Source organism: Corvus hawaiiensis, chromosome 11 (assembly GCF_020740725.1).
Source record: "Corvus hawaiiensis isolate bCorHaw1 chromosome 11, bCorHaw1.pri.cur, whole genome shotgun sequence".
Taxonomy (NCBI): Eukaryota; Metazoa; Chordata; class Aves; order Passeriformes; family Corvidae; genus Corvus; species Corvus hawaiiensis.
The window spans coordinates 22,030,987-22,048,297 of NC_063223.1; the positions used below are offsets into that span (position 1 = coordinate 22,030,987).

Genomic DNA, 17,311 nt, shown 5'->3' on the forward strand with positions numbered 1-17,311 from the left:
AGTTGTCTCTGTGTGGAGCTGCCATTGCTCTTTGCCTTATCTGTGAAGGAAACACAGCAACTCCCTCTGGGGAAATTTCATCTTAACTTGATCTTAAAATAAAAAAATCAAGGGAAAGGTCATATCCTAATAAGCTGTGCAAATCTAAATTCCCAGGGAGCTTCAAAATGACATTGTATGACTAGGGCATTAACAATTTTCCGACATGTATTTTTGAACTGCTTACAATAGTGGTTTTAACATCCCAGAACTAATAGTAAAAGCAAGATACAACTGGCAAGATGCAGGATCCGGCTGAGCCATGTGATTCACAGCATATGGCCCATTGATAATCCAGGGGAGCTGACACACAGAATGGAATTGGCAACTCTCTCTGCTTTCATTGAGATGTAGATCTTGGGAGGAAGCTTTTTACTGCCCACTTGATGTGTTGTTGTGGTCTCAGGATCAATAGTTTGCACTTTTCCCCCAATCTCAGATTATGGAGCAGTGATTCCCCCAGATTGTTTGAGGAAGGAGGAGGTTCAGTTTGGTTCCTGCATGGTCTATATGTCTGTGTTGGTGGGCATTTTGGGTTTGGTGTGGTCAGATATTGACCAGGAGGTCCAGCATTCCTGTTAAAAACAGATGCTGCCATTGCTGTCCTGTGAAAGGTAAATTAAGTGAACTGATGGAGATTTACAGCCAATTTCAAAGGAGCTCATATTTGTCTCCAAATTATCTTGTCTGGCTCAGTGGCCATATATATGCAGAGCTGTAAGAAATAATCCATAGTTCCAAAATTAACCAAGTCCAGTACAAGATTCTGCCTGAAACAGTTCGGAAATCAGAATTTGATTGTCTAATTGTATTAGTTTTACACACCATGCCACAGAGGTTTGGGCAGCCCATCCCTTGTGTTGGGAAGGTGTGCCATGAGGTTAACACTGACTTCTTGGAGCCCAGCAAAAACCAGAGCCTGCTTTACAAATAGTCTAATGTTTAGCCTATTTTGTGATGCTGTACTGGTCGGAGAAAGTGAAGGTGAGAGACCAAAACCAGGCTCTAAATTCACCAGCCCTGCCAGTCTGGGTGGGTGGAATGGAATTAGATCATAGTTGTGCTTATTTCCATCCTAGTCATGTCCCTCTACACCAAGCACATCATTGTTGGTGAAGGGTCACCTAAGCTGCTGCAGAATAATCCCTTAGTTTGTGCAGAGTGTAGGGATGAGGTTTAAACCAGCTGCTCACACCTTTGTTACACAGAGGACAGGAAGGGGTAGGTGTGGGAAGCACTCAGCTGCTGGAGACGCCTTCTGATCTTGGGGATTAGAGGTGATCCCAAAGGCTTCAGGGGCAGTTTTGCTTCAGGAGTGTCTCACCCTGATATTCAGTGTTCTGTTACACTGCTCTGCACTGGATGGAATCCAGATGTCCCTTCAGAATTTACTTTTTGGTGATACTCTCAGTAGTACTTTAACATGGTTCTTTTCAAATACAGCTGGATCTTTAAAGAGGTCAACCATCAGCAAACAGAAATTTGCAGCTATTGGTATTTTTTGAGCAATGAAAGAAAACTGAGAAGAGTAAAAAGTGCCAAAAGCTTACCCTCAGTCCACATCAGAGCCACATGTTTAGCTGTTCACACGCCTGCTTGAGGGGTTACAAGAAGTCACAGCAAAGACTTTTAGTTCCTCACACCAAACTTGCTTGGCTAGAAAAGGAATCTCCTTAAAAGAAAAGCAGGGTATGACAGTAACCATTTATTGCAAGCTGAACTGTTGGTATTCTGGCCCAATTGAAGATAAATTGCTGATTTAAAAATAAACCAATCCAGTTATCAAGTATCCCAGAGTCTCTGGGCAAAATTGCAGCATGTGATTTGTGGTTTGTGTGTGAGAATGGCACATGTGTTTAGATTAAAGAAATATAGTTACACATAATTATTCAAAATAGCACTTCTCAGGAAGTTGATTAATATGTTTTTCAGTATAATAACTTATTCCATAAATGTTGTAAAAAAAAAAAAAAAAAGGCAAGAAATTAGCTGTCAATGTTATCAATGTTAGTATTTACATTTTTGGCTTGAATTCTGGTGCATCCTTACATTTATCACAACATGAAACTGAAAGATTTGCTGTTAGCTGCCCTCTTAGATTACTTGCAGAAGAAATTCCTACAGCGTTTTAAATATAGCAAAAACCAAGACGATGACAAGAACACATGACAGAGAAGGGAACTGAAATTTTCTCAAAATCTCTTTCTTCCCCTCTTTTTAATGCTGTTAAAATTTAACACAGCTGCTTTGCTGGTACCACTATTGTTAATGTTGCATAACCTTATCATTATTAATCTTTTTGAAACACTGTTAGAACTTGATTATACACTTTTCTCCTCAAGTGAAAGCAGCAAATGCTGTCAAAGACAGGAATGGGATGGCAGTTCAGCTTTTTAATGAAAGCAGGTGAGTTTCCACGAACTGGGATCTCTAGGGACAGTTGTCATCTCATACACAGAGTTTCAGAGGATTCTAAATCCATAGGAGCAGAGGTGGCTGGGGCACACTGGGATTTTCTGATAGACACTCCACTCTCTCCACAATATTTCTGTGCAAAATGCAAAGTGCAGGGTTTTAATCATTCAGTCAAGCGTTGGTAGATTCCTTCAAGCTGGAAACAAATCTACAAAAATGACTGGTTAGGGTGAGCCGTTAAAAATAGCAGAATTGTGAAATTATACATAAATAGCTTTCTCCTAAACCGTTCTTAGCTGTGGATCCTCCGCTTTCCGCTTGTGTCCTCCAATGATGTCACTTTAACTCTTGAACATTTCTTGTCAAAAATAGCAGGGCCAGTTTCCATCTTCCTCCAGCAGAGTGATTGGGGCAGGGCCACGGGCCCTGTGAGTGTCACGGCGTGTGCCAGGGCTGGCACTTGGCACGTGCTGGCACTCTGGGTTGGAGAGCACCAATATTACAAACAGAAGAACAAAACACACACACGTCTTTGAAAGGTTTGGTTTGCCTCAGAGGCAAAGAACGGTGGCAAAGCCATGGAGTGCTGTTTATTGGCAGACACAGGAGTTTGTTGGAATACAAACAGAGCCTGCTTTGGGGATGAGGGACACTCACAGGAGTGACAGGCAGCTCACAAGTGTGGAATCGTTTTCCACACCTTGGCAGGTAAAAATGTTTGTTCCTTCGTGAGCAAAGCAAGGCAATTTCAGTGGGGGAGTTGGAAAAAAATTGATTTCGAAATAGGCAGGTTGACAAAAGTAGGACCAGGTCATATCAGTGATATTCTTAGGCTATTAGTAACACAGAGAAAGAATTACCCAACAGAAAATGAGATCAAAGACATTTCTACCTTTTAGTTTTCAGACACATTAAAAAATCCAAACCATGCCAGATACCTTATTAGAAAATACAGTAGGTTTTTGAAACTGTAACAAAGTCAGGACTTTGTAGAATTTCACATTAATGTATCATTATGCAGGTTATATTTAAGTTCTTTTTGAAGTGCATTAATGATTTTGAAATTAAATAAAAGATGAAATCGTGTTCTTTCCCCACAAATATTTTGTCTTTTTTATTGTTATAAAAGGGCTGCAGGGGGAATATTCATCTTTCAGTTCAGGTTCAGACAGCACTTACCCATTGTGTTTTCAGTAAGTTACTTCTGTGTTCTTAAGGGAATGGTATACTGGGGGGTTTTTTTCCCCCTTGAAAAGTACATTTGGAAAAGAATTAAATATTTCCATCAAATTCTGTGCTGTGATGGGGGGGCCTTTTCTCAGCAAACTGTGAGGGGTGGGTGGCAGGAGCATTCAATGACTTTGTGTAACAGCTGAGTGAGTCCCCTTCTTTAGTTATCACCTGAAGTTGTGCTGATATCCCTTATCTGAGTCGTGGATTCTGGTACTTTCTTTAGAGTGGTAGGGGGAGTTGAGTTATCAGTGTCAGATGGCAGAAGGAAAACGACATAAATGAAAAGAGTTTGATTTGCCCAATGTATAAAGTGACATCCAGGACTACTTAGAGTTTGGTAGGGAAGCTGTTGGCCCATAAACTTAAAATATTAACCCATTTCATTTAGTTTAGAGCTCCAGATAAAGCAGTTCTGTTCTGGGGCTTTCTGGTATCATTATTTCACAGTAACTCAGACCCTGGGTGCTGGATCTGAGGCTGTTTGGATTTTTTTTTTTTTCCCTCTGCTCAGTAGTTACTATAGTTTTAAGTACCAGTTTGCACAAAGCTTTTTTAGGTATGTAAACCAGAAAAATCCTAATGAAATTCCTCGATTTTTTGCTGCAAGTAGGACATACAATAACACAAAAGGAGGTACATTGGTGCTAACTTAGTGCTGAGTTTTTATAGTGGATGCTTTAGTATTCTTTCTCCCAGTTTGCTATTATTTAGTCAAACACAGGCTTTCAAATTAATATTTATAAAAATAATTTTCAGTGCTAAATTTCCTTCAGAAACTTCCCACCTATTTTTTTTTTTTTTTCTGGAATAAAACACCAAGCACAACGTTACTTAATGTTGTACTTTATGCTGACCCCAAAAAGACAAGAATGGGGAAGATTCTCTCGAAGCTTGTAGTCCAACAGGAGACTCAAAATGAAACTGTTCAAGGTAACTTAAATTCGGAGCACAGCTCCACGTTAATTTCCTGGTGTTCATTAAATACTTCTCAGAGTGTTGCAATTGCAGTTACAACAGCTCACCCTCCCCGTGCCCTGAGCCCACGCTCCCAGCCTGAAGTCACCTTGACGGGGTGGTTTGAAAGCTCCACGGAAAAATTAATATTTAGAAAGATGGAGCACATGAGAGGCCAAGAACATTGATCTAAAGGTGTGATAAGTATCCAACACTATTGAGAGCAATCATTATTGAATCACATGTAAAAACATGTCAACATGCTTCAGCTGGGAATTTTTTGGAGGGTCAAAAGTACAGGAGTCAGGTGACAAGGGATTGCTCTCTTGCTGAAAAGTGGCTGAGCAGGTTGGATGCTTTGCAGTTCGTACAGTTGAGAAGGTTAATTTTTTTTTTTTTTTTGCTTATTTAAAAGATGAAAGAGATACATTTGTGCAACAGATGATAGGTGTACAAAAGTTCATGTGTCTTTATTACTACATTTCTTAGGTGGGTACTCTTTGTGTAGGGTAGAAAACCTGCTGCTGGAGATAATCACTTTTGGGGGTCCGCTTTACTTTGCCTGGTGTTTGTCTTGTCAGAATTATGTTGGGATGTCACTCCTGGTTCCCCTCCAAGCTGAGGAAGGTCTGCTAGAAGAGTTTCAGCCCCTAATGAAAGCACCCTTCAATAACTGTGTGTAAATAACTGCATTCCCCACAAAATCTGATGAATTTGGGGGGCAGCTGAAAGAGGAGAGTGGTGAATGTTCAGCCCTCTTTGGTGCTGTTTATCTGCTTTCTCAGGCTTTGGTGTGCTTGAATTATCTTGCCATCACAATGGCTGTCCAGGCACAAAGAGCATTATCTTATGGTGGCACGTATCAGAAATTATATCTGTTTCTATACAGGAAGGGGTGCTTGCTGTTCCACTGAGAGCTCTGTATTTAATGCAGAAATAATGCTCAGCACGTCTACGTTAATGAATGAGTTTTGCAACATGGTGCTTTTTAACTTTTACAACTTGGTGATTGTCCAACAGATTAAAATATTTTGCCAAAAACCAGGACTTGGTCAAATCATGTGGGCCCTCCATCCAGCCTTGTTTTACATTTTTAGTGTTTGGAAGATGACAGCTTCGTGGTGGAAACGACTCATCCCAATAGGAGAGAAGCATTTTTATGGATTATTTGCAGTGTGTTTGACTGCCAGGAAAAACTTTAAAAGTGGGATTTAATTCAAGGAATGAGTTTAAATTCATATGGCATATTTTCCTCCTCCTCCTCTTCCTGTGGGAGTATTCAGTATTCTGCCATGGCAGGGAACTGCATTTAGGATATTAATGAGTGTATTTTACCCTAGTCCAGTTGTGTGCCTTATTATCTCATCTCTTGGAAACAATACTGAAGTTTACTGTCTTGTGAACATTGAAAAGCACTGACATGACAGAGTCTGAGGAGAGAAAAAAATCCCAGGCTTCTTCCCAACAGTACTGTGCATCCCTAAATTCCCTACTACTACGAAGTGGATTGAGAAAACTCCATGTGGTTATTATTATTATTACAAAAATTCTTCAGGGTTGGTATCGAATTTATTGCACCTACAGTGTTTTAGAAGAAGAAGATTAACTGGGTATCGTGCACATACCATCTAACATTTACTACTAAAGTTTTTAACATTTCAAAAGCAAAGACAGACTTTGTACTCTGAATTCCATAATGGAGAACAACTGTTTAAAATTTCGTACTAAATTGATACCTCAGCTGTTAATTACTGGCTAAGCACCATTTCCAAAGAATGGAGTCTATTATTAATATTCAACAGCATTAAGAGACACAGTGATAATGACCTAATGAAACCAGATAAGCAGTGGAGCAGGAGATTGTCCTGTAAATAGCTGTGGTGCTTACACATGTTTGCTGTGTGCTCTGCCACACTACCTGAAATCCTGGATAATCTCACACAGGCTTAGGGAGCCACAGAGGAACTGGCAAATTTTCATATAACACACCACGTGTGAGCACGGGATAAACTCACTAAATGTTTTTGTGCCGTGCTTGAAGGCTTCAGACAGAGCTGTTACCTACTGAAACATCAGCAGGCTCCTGGCTGACAGTGCCACTGGGGCTTTGTGGTGCTGGGAGTTTATTTTATTAACTCTGGCACAGCATTGTCCCTGAAACAGTCATTTTACACAGGAAATAGGGCATTTTATGAGACCCCAGTTTCTTACGGGTCTGTATCATGACGTACATTATCTGTGTGCATAGATGTGTATGAGATGTAATTTAATAATATATCTTAGCTAAAGTAGCCCTTTCTTCGCCAAAAACTGAGTTTTAAAAGTGCTTAACTTGAGGAAGGTGTTTCAATGCCATTAGCAGGGATGTAATGTTCAAAATGAGTGTTTGGCTTAACTTTGACCCAACCACTGCATTTCTGTCGAAGCTGGAAAACTTTCTGTTGACTTCAAAGTAGGTTTGACATCTGAAAGAACAGTCACAAGTCGTGCAGATGAAACTTCTGAATGGCTCATTTGCCCTTAAAATACTTTTAATGGCAAACACGGTATTTTGGAATTATATGGATGTCTTGTAGTTGGTAAAACTTTCACTAGACCCAGCAATACAAAGCCTGCCCAGTATAAATACATGCCAATTATTAAAGTATGTTGAGACTTGGAGCCAAGCACAGGCCTGAGAATGTGAACACTCTTATCAACTGAATTGTGTGGTGTTGTTCCAGTTGACAAAGCTCTGCTATCTTGTGTCCCACACAGCGTTTTTGGGGATATTTTAGAATCAATGACTTCCTTCAGCCTCGGGAGGCACCTCCATGGCTGGAGCAGACCTTCCCCTCCACTGTTTGCCAAAGGGGGCAAAGGGCTCTCCCAAGAAGTCAGCCCTTGCTGATTACAAAATCCAATGTGATTCATTGCCTGTCTATCAGGATCTTATTTTAAATCACAATGATTCATAGAGAGCAACGCCTACATTTTATATAATGAGATAGTTTTACAATACTGCCAGCACAAGTCAGGGATGTGCTGTTTGTTTCTGCTTTCCTCAAATCCCTCAAAACCAACAGGAGCCACAGCTCAGTTCCACTGAGGCAAGGAGGCACATTGTAAATGCCAATTTATGGTCTTTGCCCATTAGAATCCTACAGAGGTGTATTCTGATTTTATATTACCAACCAGATTATACCTTATTTTTCAGATTTTCATGCTTCTGGAGGTGTATTTTTTTTTTTCTGTTCAAAGAAACGAAATAACAATCATTTCTATTTTGAAGAGTGGGAGGGATTTTTAAGACATTTTCGAACAAAAGGCATTGGAAGAGAAGTCTTTCATCAGGGTTACTTTTAGTTTCAGTACATGGTGCCTCACAAAGCATGACTGCAACTAGGAAAGTGCAGTTTTTCTGCTCAGGGGTTTCTAAAAGCAGTTTGAGGATCATTTCCCACAAACTCTGAATCTGATTTAACAGAGCAGAAGGGATCTCCTCAGCTCAGTGTTCTGCCACTGCTGTGACTGCAGCACAACACTTCTATTTCTTTTGTAGGCAGACTTTTACCACCAGGAGCCCAACACTGTCACTTCCAGAAATTTGTAGTTAAGCTCTCCATGATTTTGAAGTGCTGTTCCTTTTAAATCTGACCTACCCACCCGTGAGTTTTTCGGATTATAAATCAATATTTCTTACATAGACATTTCCCATCGTCCAATGTTCTCAATTTCTATTTAAGCTACTTGAGCACAGCCTTGCAATCAGTTTCCTTTGTACCCTGAAGTTTCATGGATTTCTATCCAGTATCAGAATGCAACAGAGCCTACATTAACAAATTAAAATAGGATGGTAGAATTTGTAGCGTATCTGAGTAGCCTGTGGCATTTTTGAACTTGTTTCTCATTTGCAATTATATTTACAAGGGTTTATGTTGCTGCAAGGGTATAAAACGTTGCTGTTCTAAATAACCCAGGCCATTTTGTGTGAATTCCATCGAATAGAAAATATATTTAACACTAAACAGCTCTATTATTCCCTGAATGGGCTTTCCTTCCTTGTTTCTATTAACAACTACCTCTTAAACATTGTGGTAAATTTTATGGACTGTGCTTTTAGTGAGCACAGCTTGTAGTTATAATTCAGCTATAGGAATAAAACACATTTCCTACTGATTTATGAGTTGCTTTTTTTTGGTCTTTCCAAGTGTTTGGATTTATACAGTTTCTCCTGGTGTTTTACTGTGCAGCCTTGCTGAGAGGATGAATGGGTTGCCTCCCCCTTTACCTTTCATTTGGCTTTTTGAAGGCTGTGGCTGTCACTGGGCTCTTGCAAATGGCCCTTGCACTGGGATTTCTGGGCCAACCAGCCTTCAGCCCTGGTCAGACTGGGAGATGAGACAGAAATGGGCATCTCCCAGCAGTGTTTGAGGGTGTTTCTGGGTTTGCTGTCACACCTTGAACATTCCACTCGGCCCCAGGTCGCTGCTTTTCCTTTTGCTCTCAGAATTTGGGCCCTGTGCTGGTTCTGCAGGTTGGGAGAGTGGGTGGAAGAGGAGCCTTTCCTAAGCTCCTACCCCTCCTACTCAGTGATTAACCCTTGAGGTGTGCCCTGGCTGCCCTGCTGGGACAAGCCCCTCTCTCTCTGCTCAAAGGCTGACAAATCCGTTTGGGCCAGAGCCACTCCACTCGTGTTATACAGAGCCTTTACTCCATCCTTTCCAAAGTGCCTTCTCTACCTGGCATCTTTTTGGTGTTGTCAGGTGGACATGGTAATTTTTGGGCCATTTTCAGATGGCCTCAGAGCTGGACCTGAGGAAAAGAATAGAAAATGTAATCTCTTGCCTTGATGTGCTTGGAGTCAGCAGTACTTTTAAAGTCGTCTGTGTTAAAAGTTGCCATTATCAGTCGTTTGTGAACTCATGTTTTCACTAAGTCACTTTATTGTGGAGCTGATTTTGACACTCAACATTTCCTAGAGATACTGGGTACTTTCTTTGTTCTCACAGCTAGATTAACATGCAGGGAGCTTCAGTTTCGAGTTCTTTAATTGAAACAAATCCATTAAAATTTCGTTCTTCTGCTCTGTAGTGAGGTCAATTTTCATTCCAGTAAATGTTTTTGATAAATTCATGCTTGAAAAGAAAATGACCAGGTCTGGTGAGGCAGTGGTGCCCCCAGGAGAGTGCCTGGCTCCAGGCTGGCTGCAGAGGTGCTCTTGTCCATCCCCAACACAGTCCCAGAAGTGCTGAAAGGCAACACTGAGGCTTCAAAACCACTTCGAATTCACAACAAAAATTTATCAATACTTACTCTATCCATTGGCTGGACCCTTTTCCCGCATCCGTAGGGGTTTCTAATGTGTCACTTGTTTGGGAAATGCCTGCTTTGGATAACTGTTTTCATCCTACCGATATTGTTGTTCAGTGTGTTTGTTCATCAGCACATCACTGAAACATTTTCTGCCCTGAATCCTAACAATGTTTTGAGTGTGTGCAAGGATAAAAAGAAAAAGAAATCTTTATATCTCTCCTTCTAAACAATAGAAGTTCTGTCATGGAACTTTTAAAGCAAGGCTCTATAGCGTTTTTTGCTGTTACTTTGCTTTTCCTGCTGCAGTTGGCAGAGTACTGATTTTGTCAAACACAGAATTGGGGGCATCAGCCACCCAGGCTCTTTGTCTGTCCTTTTTTTTCTTGTTTGTTTGTTTAGGAGCATCACTGGCTGTGCCAGCAGAGTTCTTGGAAAGAGGGTTTTTTTTAGTTATGTTGTGCTCCCTCTGCTGACTCTGCAGCAACAGGACACAGAGAGGTTCGGGTCCTGTGCCGGGAAACAGGGGGAATATCAGGAATCTGCCGGCCGGGAAGGTGTGAAACAGCAGTGGGCAACAGCTTTGAGTCATTGTTTGAGATACAAAAAAATTCACATCTTTTGGTTTATCCAAAAGAAAATCATCTCTTTGTTATGCAAGTGTTGTCTGTTGGATAAAGTCCATTATAATGACAGTTGCTATTAGTGAAAAATACGTAATTTTCATTATTGAGGAAGGTATCTCCTAAAGATTTAAAGCTTAGAGTTCCAAGGTACTCTGGCATAACCAGGAATACTAAAAATCTGTGGAGTAATCCCACACCTGCTGGAGAGGAGAGATGTTTTATTGATAACACAGAGAATGGAGGGGATGAAGATAACTTTCTTTCACTGGACAAACAGAGAAGTGAGACAAAAACCGGCTTTTTTTTTTTTTTTTTTTTTTTTTGGCCAGGAAAAAGCAAATGCAGTAAGATGTGATTTTCTCTCAATAACCTGAATTTCAGTGAACAGGACAAGGTGATGCCATTTTTCCCAGTCTCACTAGAACTGAAGCCCAGCTCCACCTTCCAGGGCCATCAGCTAATCCCTCTCTGAAGGCAGTGGATCCCCAGCCCCTGTGCCTCACGTCTGGGACCTGAGAGCAGCACTGGTAAAATGCTGGCTTGAGCTGCCTGACCATTGCCACACGGAATTTCTGTGTCAGAGGCAATGAGAGAACTGAGTTATTGGAAGGGGAATGCAAGTGGGTTATCACAACACTGGCTGCTCTCTTTGTAGTCCTTCTGCAGCCTTCTCCTCTAAAAGATCAGGGAAGGTCTCTAACTCAGTGGATGTGCTGCCATCACTTAGGGGAGATGTGTTTTTGCAAGGCACACATAAAATGTTTTGTTGTTCTTCCAAATAGATAAATAAATTGAATATGGGGATATCAAGCTGCCCCCTCACTATCTCTAAATTCTTCCTAAAAGCTGAGAATGACTGTGTGATCTTAACCAACTTACCTAGGATGTTATTTCACAGAGGGCCTGAGCTGCCTTAATGAAATTAATTGGCAAAGGTCACACTAAGTTCTGCAGGAATTGCATATGAGTTTACTTGACAAACTCCAGCACATTTATACATGAGAGGAAATCCAAACTATTCCATGGAATTCGTTTTCATTAAGAAAAAACCACAGCATTATTTAGATCGTGTATCTATATTTATACCTGTTCGTGTCATGTCATTATACCTGCCTTGATTTTAATAATGTTTCAAAGCTGAGAGGCTTTATCTATTTGTTTTTTCCTTCTGATTTTCTGTAACTCCTGCGAGGCTGGGATGTTCTGCTTGCTTCATTAAATACCTGCAGGGTCGTATTTTGGTAGTTTTGTCTGGAAAGAGCGTGTCTAGAATGCAGCACAACAGGCCCTTCAGGTTACCTGAGCACAGGTAGTGTTTATGGTAAAGAGCAGCTCGTGATCCAGGATGTTTTCCATACCTTGGTAATCTCCTATGTTATATTTTATGTTTTCCTAGTAGGAAAAGCACAGGGAATATCTGTCTGAGGAACTGGAAAGCAGATCAGTTAGGGGATGAAGTGATGAATGAGATGAGATTCCTGCCTATCAGCAGCACAACAACCAAGGGTGGCTGTGCCAGAAGAGTTCAGTGCCTTTGGTCCCTTGCACATAACCCTGAGCAGTTCTGCAGGAGATTAAACAGAGAGAAGGCACTTGGAGCAGCCAGCTCCATATCTCAGTATTAAATGTTATCTCAGCAGCATTATCTCCTTCACTCCTGCTCTTTTGGAGGATGAAATGTCAGAGCTCCTCCATCTGACTCTGTGAATAGCATCTCTGCTGCTGTTCTGCACAGCCTCTTGCTGGCTGAGAACCATTTTTGCACAGGAAAATCTTCTAGATCAGATAAAAACTTACAGATCTGCTACCTGGGTGCCACAAAAGCATCTGTGAGTGTTATGAAAGCAGTCTTTAATCTGTTCCTTGGACTTGTCTATTGGATTTTTTTAATCCTGGTTGCTGTTTTTCGGTTCTTTTAAAGACATGAGAAGACTACAATTAGTTGGGTTTGGGTTTTGGGGTTTTTTTTTTTTTTTCCAGAGGGAAATGTTGTCATTCCTCTTTCCTGGGGAGGAAAAAAGACAAAGTGCACAGCAAAAATCAAGTAAAGCTACATGCAAAATAGAAGTATTTGTAAAATAACCATTAAACATAGAAACAGTCTTCACATTTTGGTTTTGAACAGTGCAAGAGTAAAACTAGCATGGAAAATGTTTCCTTCATTTTAGTATTTGTAATATGAACTCATCTGAAAATTGAAATTCATTGGAAAATTTTGTTAAATTGAACAAGATATCCATAATTTGCTTAAGTCACAATTGGAACTTTAAAACTGTAATGAAATGCTTTGTGTTTTATACCCAGAACCTGAGCAAACCTGGACATTCTCATCATTCAGAAGTGGTTATGAACAATATTACTCTGGGATCTAACGAGTCATGGGATGTTAACCTCTGGAAGGGGTGGAGTTGATTGGCTTTTGACTAAAGATTTGTAAATGGCTGCTGGCTCCAGCTTTTATTGCCTCACGGCAGAAATACGAGCAGGATAAAGCAGAATTGCTCTGTGACCTGCAGTAGCTGATAGGTGCAGCCACAATTCCCTGGTTTTCTCTTCAGTGTAATCTTGGCATTTGTATTTCCTCTGCTCTCAGCACATAGAGCATGTGTGTGATTCGGATAGACATGCAGAAGAAAACAATTAGTAGGGAAGAAGCAGCATGTGTGAAACCAGATCCCTTCTATTCAGTGATGCTTTAAACAGCAGGTTACTCTTTAATTACTTAATTTTCTTTTGTTTCTTCTAAAACATAATAAAAATCTAAACCATCACAGTTCTAGGCTAGAAATACTTTTACCATGAAACCACTGCAGCTTTTTTGGGTAGACTTAGCTGAAGTGATTTGGCTGTGCTGACTGGGAAACAAGATTTCTGATAAGGAATTACTACAGCCTCCTAGATTTTGGAGCTTGTGCATGCCGAGCCAGACCTCTGGACTCACCTGCTTATCTGAGGCTTTCCAAGCTGTAAGATATCTACATAGGGAAGTTCATGCACACACACTGGCCTGTAACAACACAAGAGTTTCACAGAATCACTCATGTTCTACATCATCGACCTCTCCAGAACATCCCAGCCATGGACTGAGTGTGAAGTGAAATCCAGCTCAGCTGTAACTTGCTGTTCAGCTCACGGGTTTGCAAACTGAAGCCTTTGAACTTGAAAGGACAAAGTGAGTGATAAGGCCTTGAGATTGTGAGAATATTTTTCAGAGGTTTGATGGAGGATGCAAGAAAACTGTTAATTTTCCAGTGAGATCAGCGGCAGGTGACTGAGTTCATCTCTACTCAGTGAGTGACCCGAGCTTGTCCTTGCCTTTAAGCAGGTACTGAAGCCTCTCTTGGTGCTTCTCCAGAGCAGGGAGGTGTCTGTGCAAGGGCAGCTCTGGGGGTAGGTCCTCCTGCCCTGTGATGATTTGGTTTCCTGCAGTTATTCCTTGTCCACACAGCAACCTCGTGGGTGCCCCTGAGTGTGTGAGTCCTGGGAATCCCCGGGATGAACCTAGGCTGTGACTGGGAATGTGCCTGTGGCCATCCTTCCCCCTCACCCTTTAGGCAGAGCTCCAGTAGAACCCTTGATGGCACTTGCCTAAGGGGATATAAACCAATTAAATGTTAGATGTCTCTTGATTTTTTATTAGTTTAAAGACGTGTGTGGTCATTACCAGCAATGGGCTCTTCAGAAGGAGCCTGTTCTGGTTTATTGCTTCGTTTGGAAATCTGTTTTGGGGAGACAGCTCCCAGTGTTGATGCCAGGGATTTGCACTTCGTGCTCACAGAAAAATTCATAGAATCAGAGAATCTCCTGAGCTGGAAGGGACCTTCAAGCGTCAGAGTCCAGCCCCTGGCCCTGCACAGACACCCCAGCAACCCCACCCTGGGCATCCCTGGCAGCACTGTCCAAAGGCTCCTGGAGCTCTGGCAGCCTCGGGGCCGGGACCATTCCCTGGGGAGCCTGGGCAGTGCTCATGATTTGAGCACTGGACTTGAAACTTGACCATTTGGAAGACAGCACACAACACCAAGGTACTCTGACAAGCTGTCATGTGTTTTCCCCAGAGAACTGTCACTTGTGGCAATTAGGAATCCTGGTGTTTCCATGTAGAGGATGACAGGGTAACATCCTTAATACCCCATCCAGTGGGACAGGGGGGTGGCTGGGATGCAGCAGCACCACTTTGTTCCCACTGCAGTGAGAATCTCTCATCTCAAATTTAAGAATTAAAAAGATCCCTTGCAATCTTTGTTGTCAACATTCAAGGCAGAAGAACTGAAGGGTTGTTCTGGGAGTCCTAAAAAGGGGAAGAATGATGGTGACATTCCTGAGGGAAAGCAGAGTGCAACCATTTCTAGCCACTGGCACTTGAGCAGAGCTGAAGGGAAGCGCAGGCACAGCTTCACTTACCTGTCAAAACATGGGATGAGCTCCAAATTCTGGAGCACTTCTGTTCCAATATCTTCCTTTTTCAACAGCACGTCTGGCAGTGTGACAGAGTAGTTTTGATTCAAAGCAGATCAAATCAAAGTTTCTGTTATCTAGAGGTTAAAGGCCACTTACTTGATTGGGTCTAAAGTCCACATTAAACAGCCAAAGTGACCAAGCTATTTTAGTTTTGAAACATCTCTTCTATTTTTAGGTTAGAATGTTCTTTTTATAAATAGTGGAAAATTAAACACAGACCCTGCTTATAAAACAGTCTTTGCACTTGCTGTAACTTACAAACTTTTTCATAGTTGAAATATGTCTAAATTAAGGATTTTGGTTCAGCTATTGGTCAGAAGAGGACTTGGAAAAACATTTCATCTCTCAATCTAAATTCACTCAATTTGCAGAAGATTTTTGCAGATTTAAGTTTCCTATTTGTTTACTGCTTTCAGGATTTGCATCAATATATATGGAATTTGAAGAGTCATAATTTACATTTCCTTGATCCTTGGGTTTAAGACTGGGGTTAAACTTTTGGCAAACTCGAATGAGCAAAGATTTCAAATATTTCTGGTTATTTGGAGGAAAACCACCACTATTTAATACCAGCTACTTTGGGGTTTTTCCTTAATATAAAAATCCTTGAGATTTTCAGGCACTTGGGAAGAATGATGATTAGAATTCACAAAACTGAGAATTATTTCTGGAAGACCTCTAATTTTATTCATATGCATGCTATGAAGAGATGCAGTTAAAGTTTGCCTCTCAGCCCTCTGGCCGTGGCACACTTGGACCTCAGCTTGAGCCTGAGCACACTGGAGATAAAAACTCCTTTTGAAATGTCTCTTTCTTGTTGTTGTTTGCAGGGATTACAATGGTTGACACAGAAATGCCGTTTTGGCCCATGAATTTTGGAATTAGCCCCGTGGATCTGTCAGCCATGGATGATCACACACATTCCTTTGACATCAAGCCCTTCACCACTGTTGACTTCTCGAGCATTTCCTCACCGCACTATGAAGATCTTCCCCTTGCCAGAAGTGATCAGTCAGGCCTGGATTATAAATATGATATCAAGCTCCAGGACTGCCAAAGTAAGCTTTTCCTTTTTTTGAAGCATCTCCTTCGTGTCCACACTTCCTCCATCCCCTGGCACATGTGCTAGCAGCAAATGGATTTAGAGGAATTCAGATCTCCTGTGTCGGCAGAGATGTCCTTGCAGGGCAGGCAGAAAAGAGAGAATACCCATAGCAGACCTTCCCCCTTCCAGAGCAGCAGCTGGGGTTTAGGAAAGGCATCATAAAGTACCCAGAATTACACTTTATTAGGCACATGGAGCCCTCCATTGTCTCCTATTCCTGTACCTTGTGAGCAGCTTGTCCTTTGAAGCTCAGTGCACACCATGCAGAATAAATCCCCTGGATGTTCAGGAATGCCCAGCATACAGAGCATATTAATTATTAATATGTGCAGCCTTTAAATTCCAAACAGCCTAAGAAGCCGATGGTGTAGAAATATTGGCTGCCCCTGAGTCACAGCATTGTTACAACTCCTATCACTGCTCCTGGATTATTTACTTGCTATGAAACATGCTGCTCTTTCACCCCTTACACTGAAAAAATTACACTAAGTCCTCCTTTTAAGAAAGGAAGTGACCTATTCCTAAATAAATTGTTACTGCATTCCTGCTCAGAGTAGGAACGTGAGGTTGCTGTGCCTGGAACTCTTTTAAGGATCCACTTCTGCTTAGATCTGACATCACTTTTATTTGTAGTAATCTGTACAGGAGTTCTTTCAGGGAATTCTTGCTGGGAAAACTGTGGTGTTAAATTTTGGTTGTACAGTGAAGCAGGTGCCGTGTATCTCTGCATTACTACTGTAATAAAGGAATGGACATTTTTTCCAGCTAGTAATTTATTTTTCTTTTGTTTAATTAGAAATATTCATAACATTTTAATGCCAAGTAGTTTTAAAGAGTGCAGTAGAGTTTAGATGGCATAAATCCTCCTCATCTTTACTTAGATAATTTCTTCCCAGTTTATTTAGGAATAAATCTTTCTAGTTTGTATAGTGTAGCCAATCTGGAAAAATAAAAATACCTTTTTTAATACTCCGTCTGTTTCATCATTCCTGACGTAATGTAACTATCAAATTTCAGCTTCTTCTATGGCTGATGATTGATTCAAAGACATCATATTTACTTGTTTGAGCTCATTCAGTATTAGAAATTGCTCTCTTAATTAGAAACTTTCAGAAGAGCAAATTTATCTCTAATCTTCATCCCAGGTTGAACAGTTGTCCCCAGGAGAGAGCTGAGTTTCTTGAAA

The 17,311-nt window shown here is 41.1% G+C and overlaps 1 protein-coding gene across 3 annotated transcripts in view; it reads left to right on the forward strand.

Moving 5' to 3' along the window:
* Positions 1-17,311, forward strand: part of PPARG (peroxisome proliferator activated receptor gamma) — a 51,508-nt gene that overhangs the window by 15,923 nt on the left and 18,274 nt on the right. For all 3 annotated transcript variants that reach the window (XM_048316129.1, XM_048316132.1, XM_048316131.1), the window contains exon 2: positions 15,851-16,078. In XM_048316129.1, coding sequence (XP_048172086.1) covers positions 15,859-16,078 — 220 coding nt within the window. In that variant the 5' untranslated portion in view covers positions 15,851-15,858. The remainder of the gene's footprint in view (positions 1-15,850; positions 16,079-17,311) is intronic.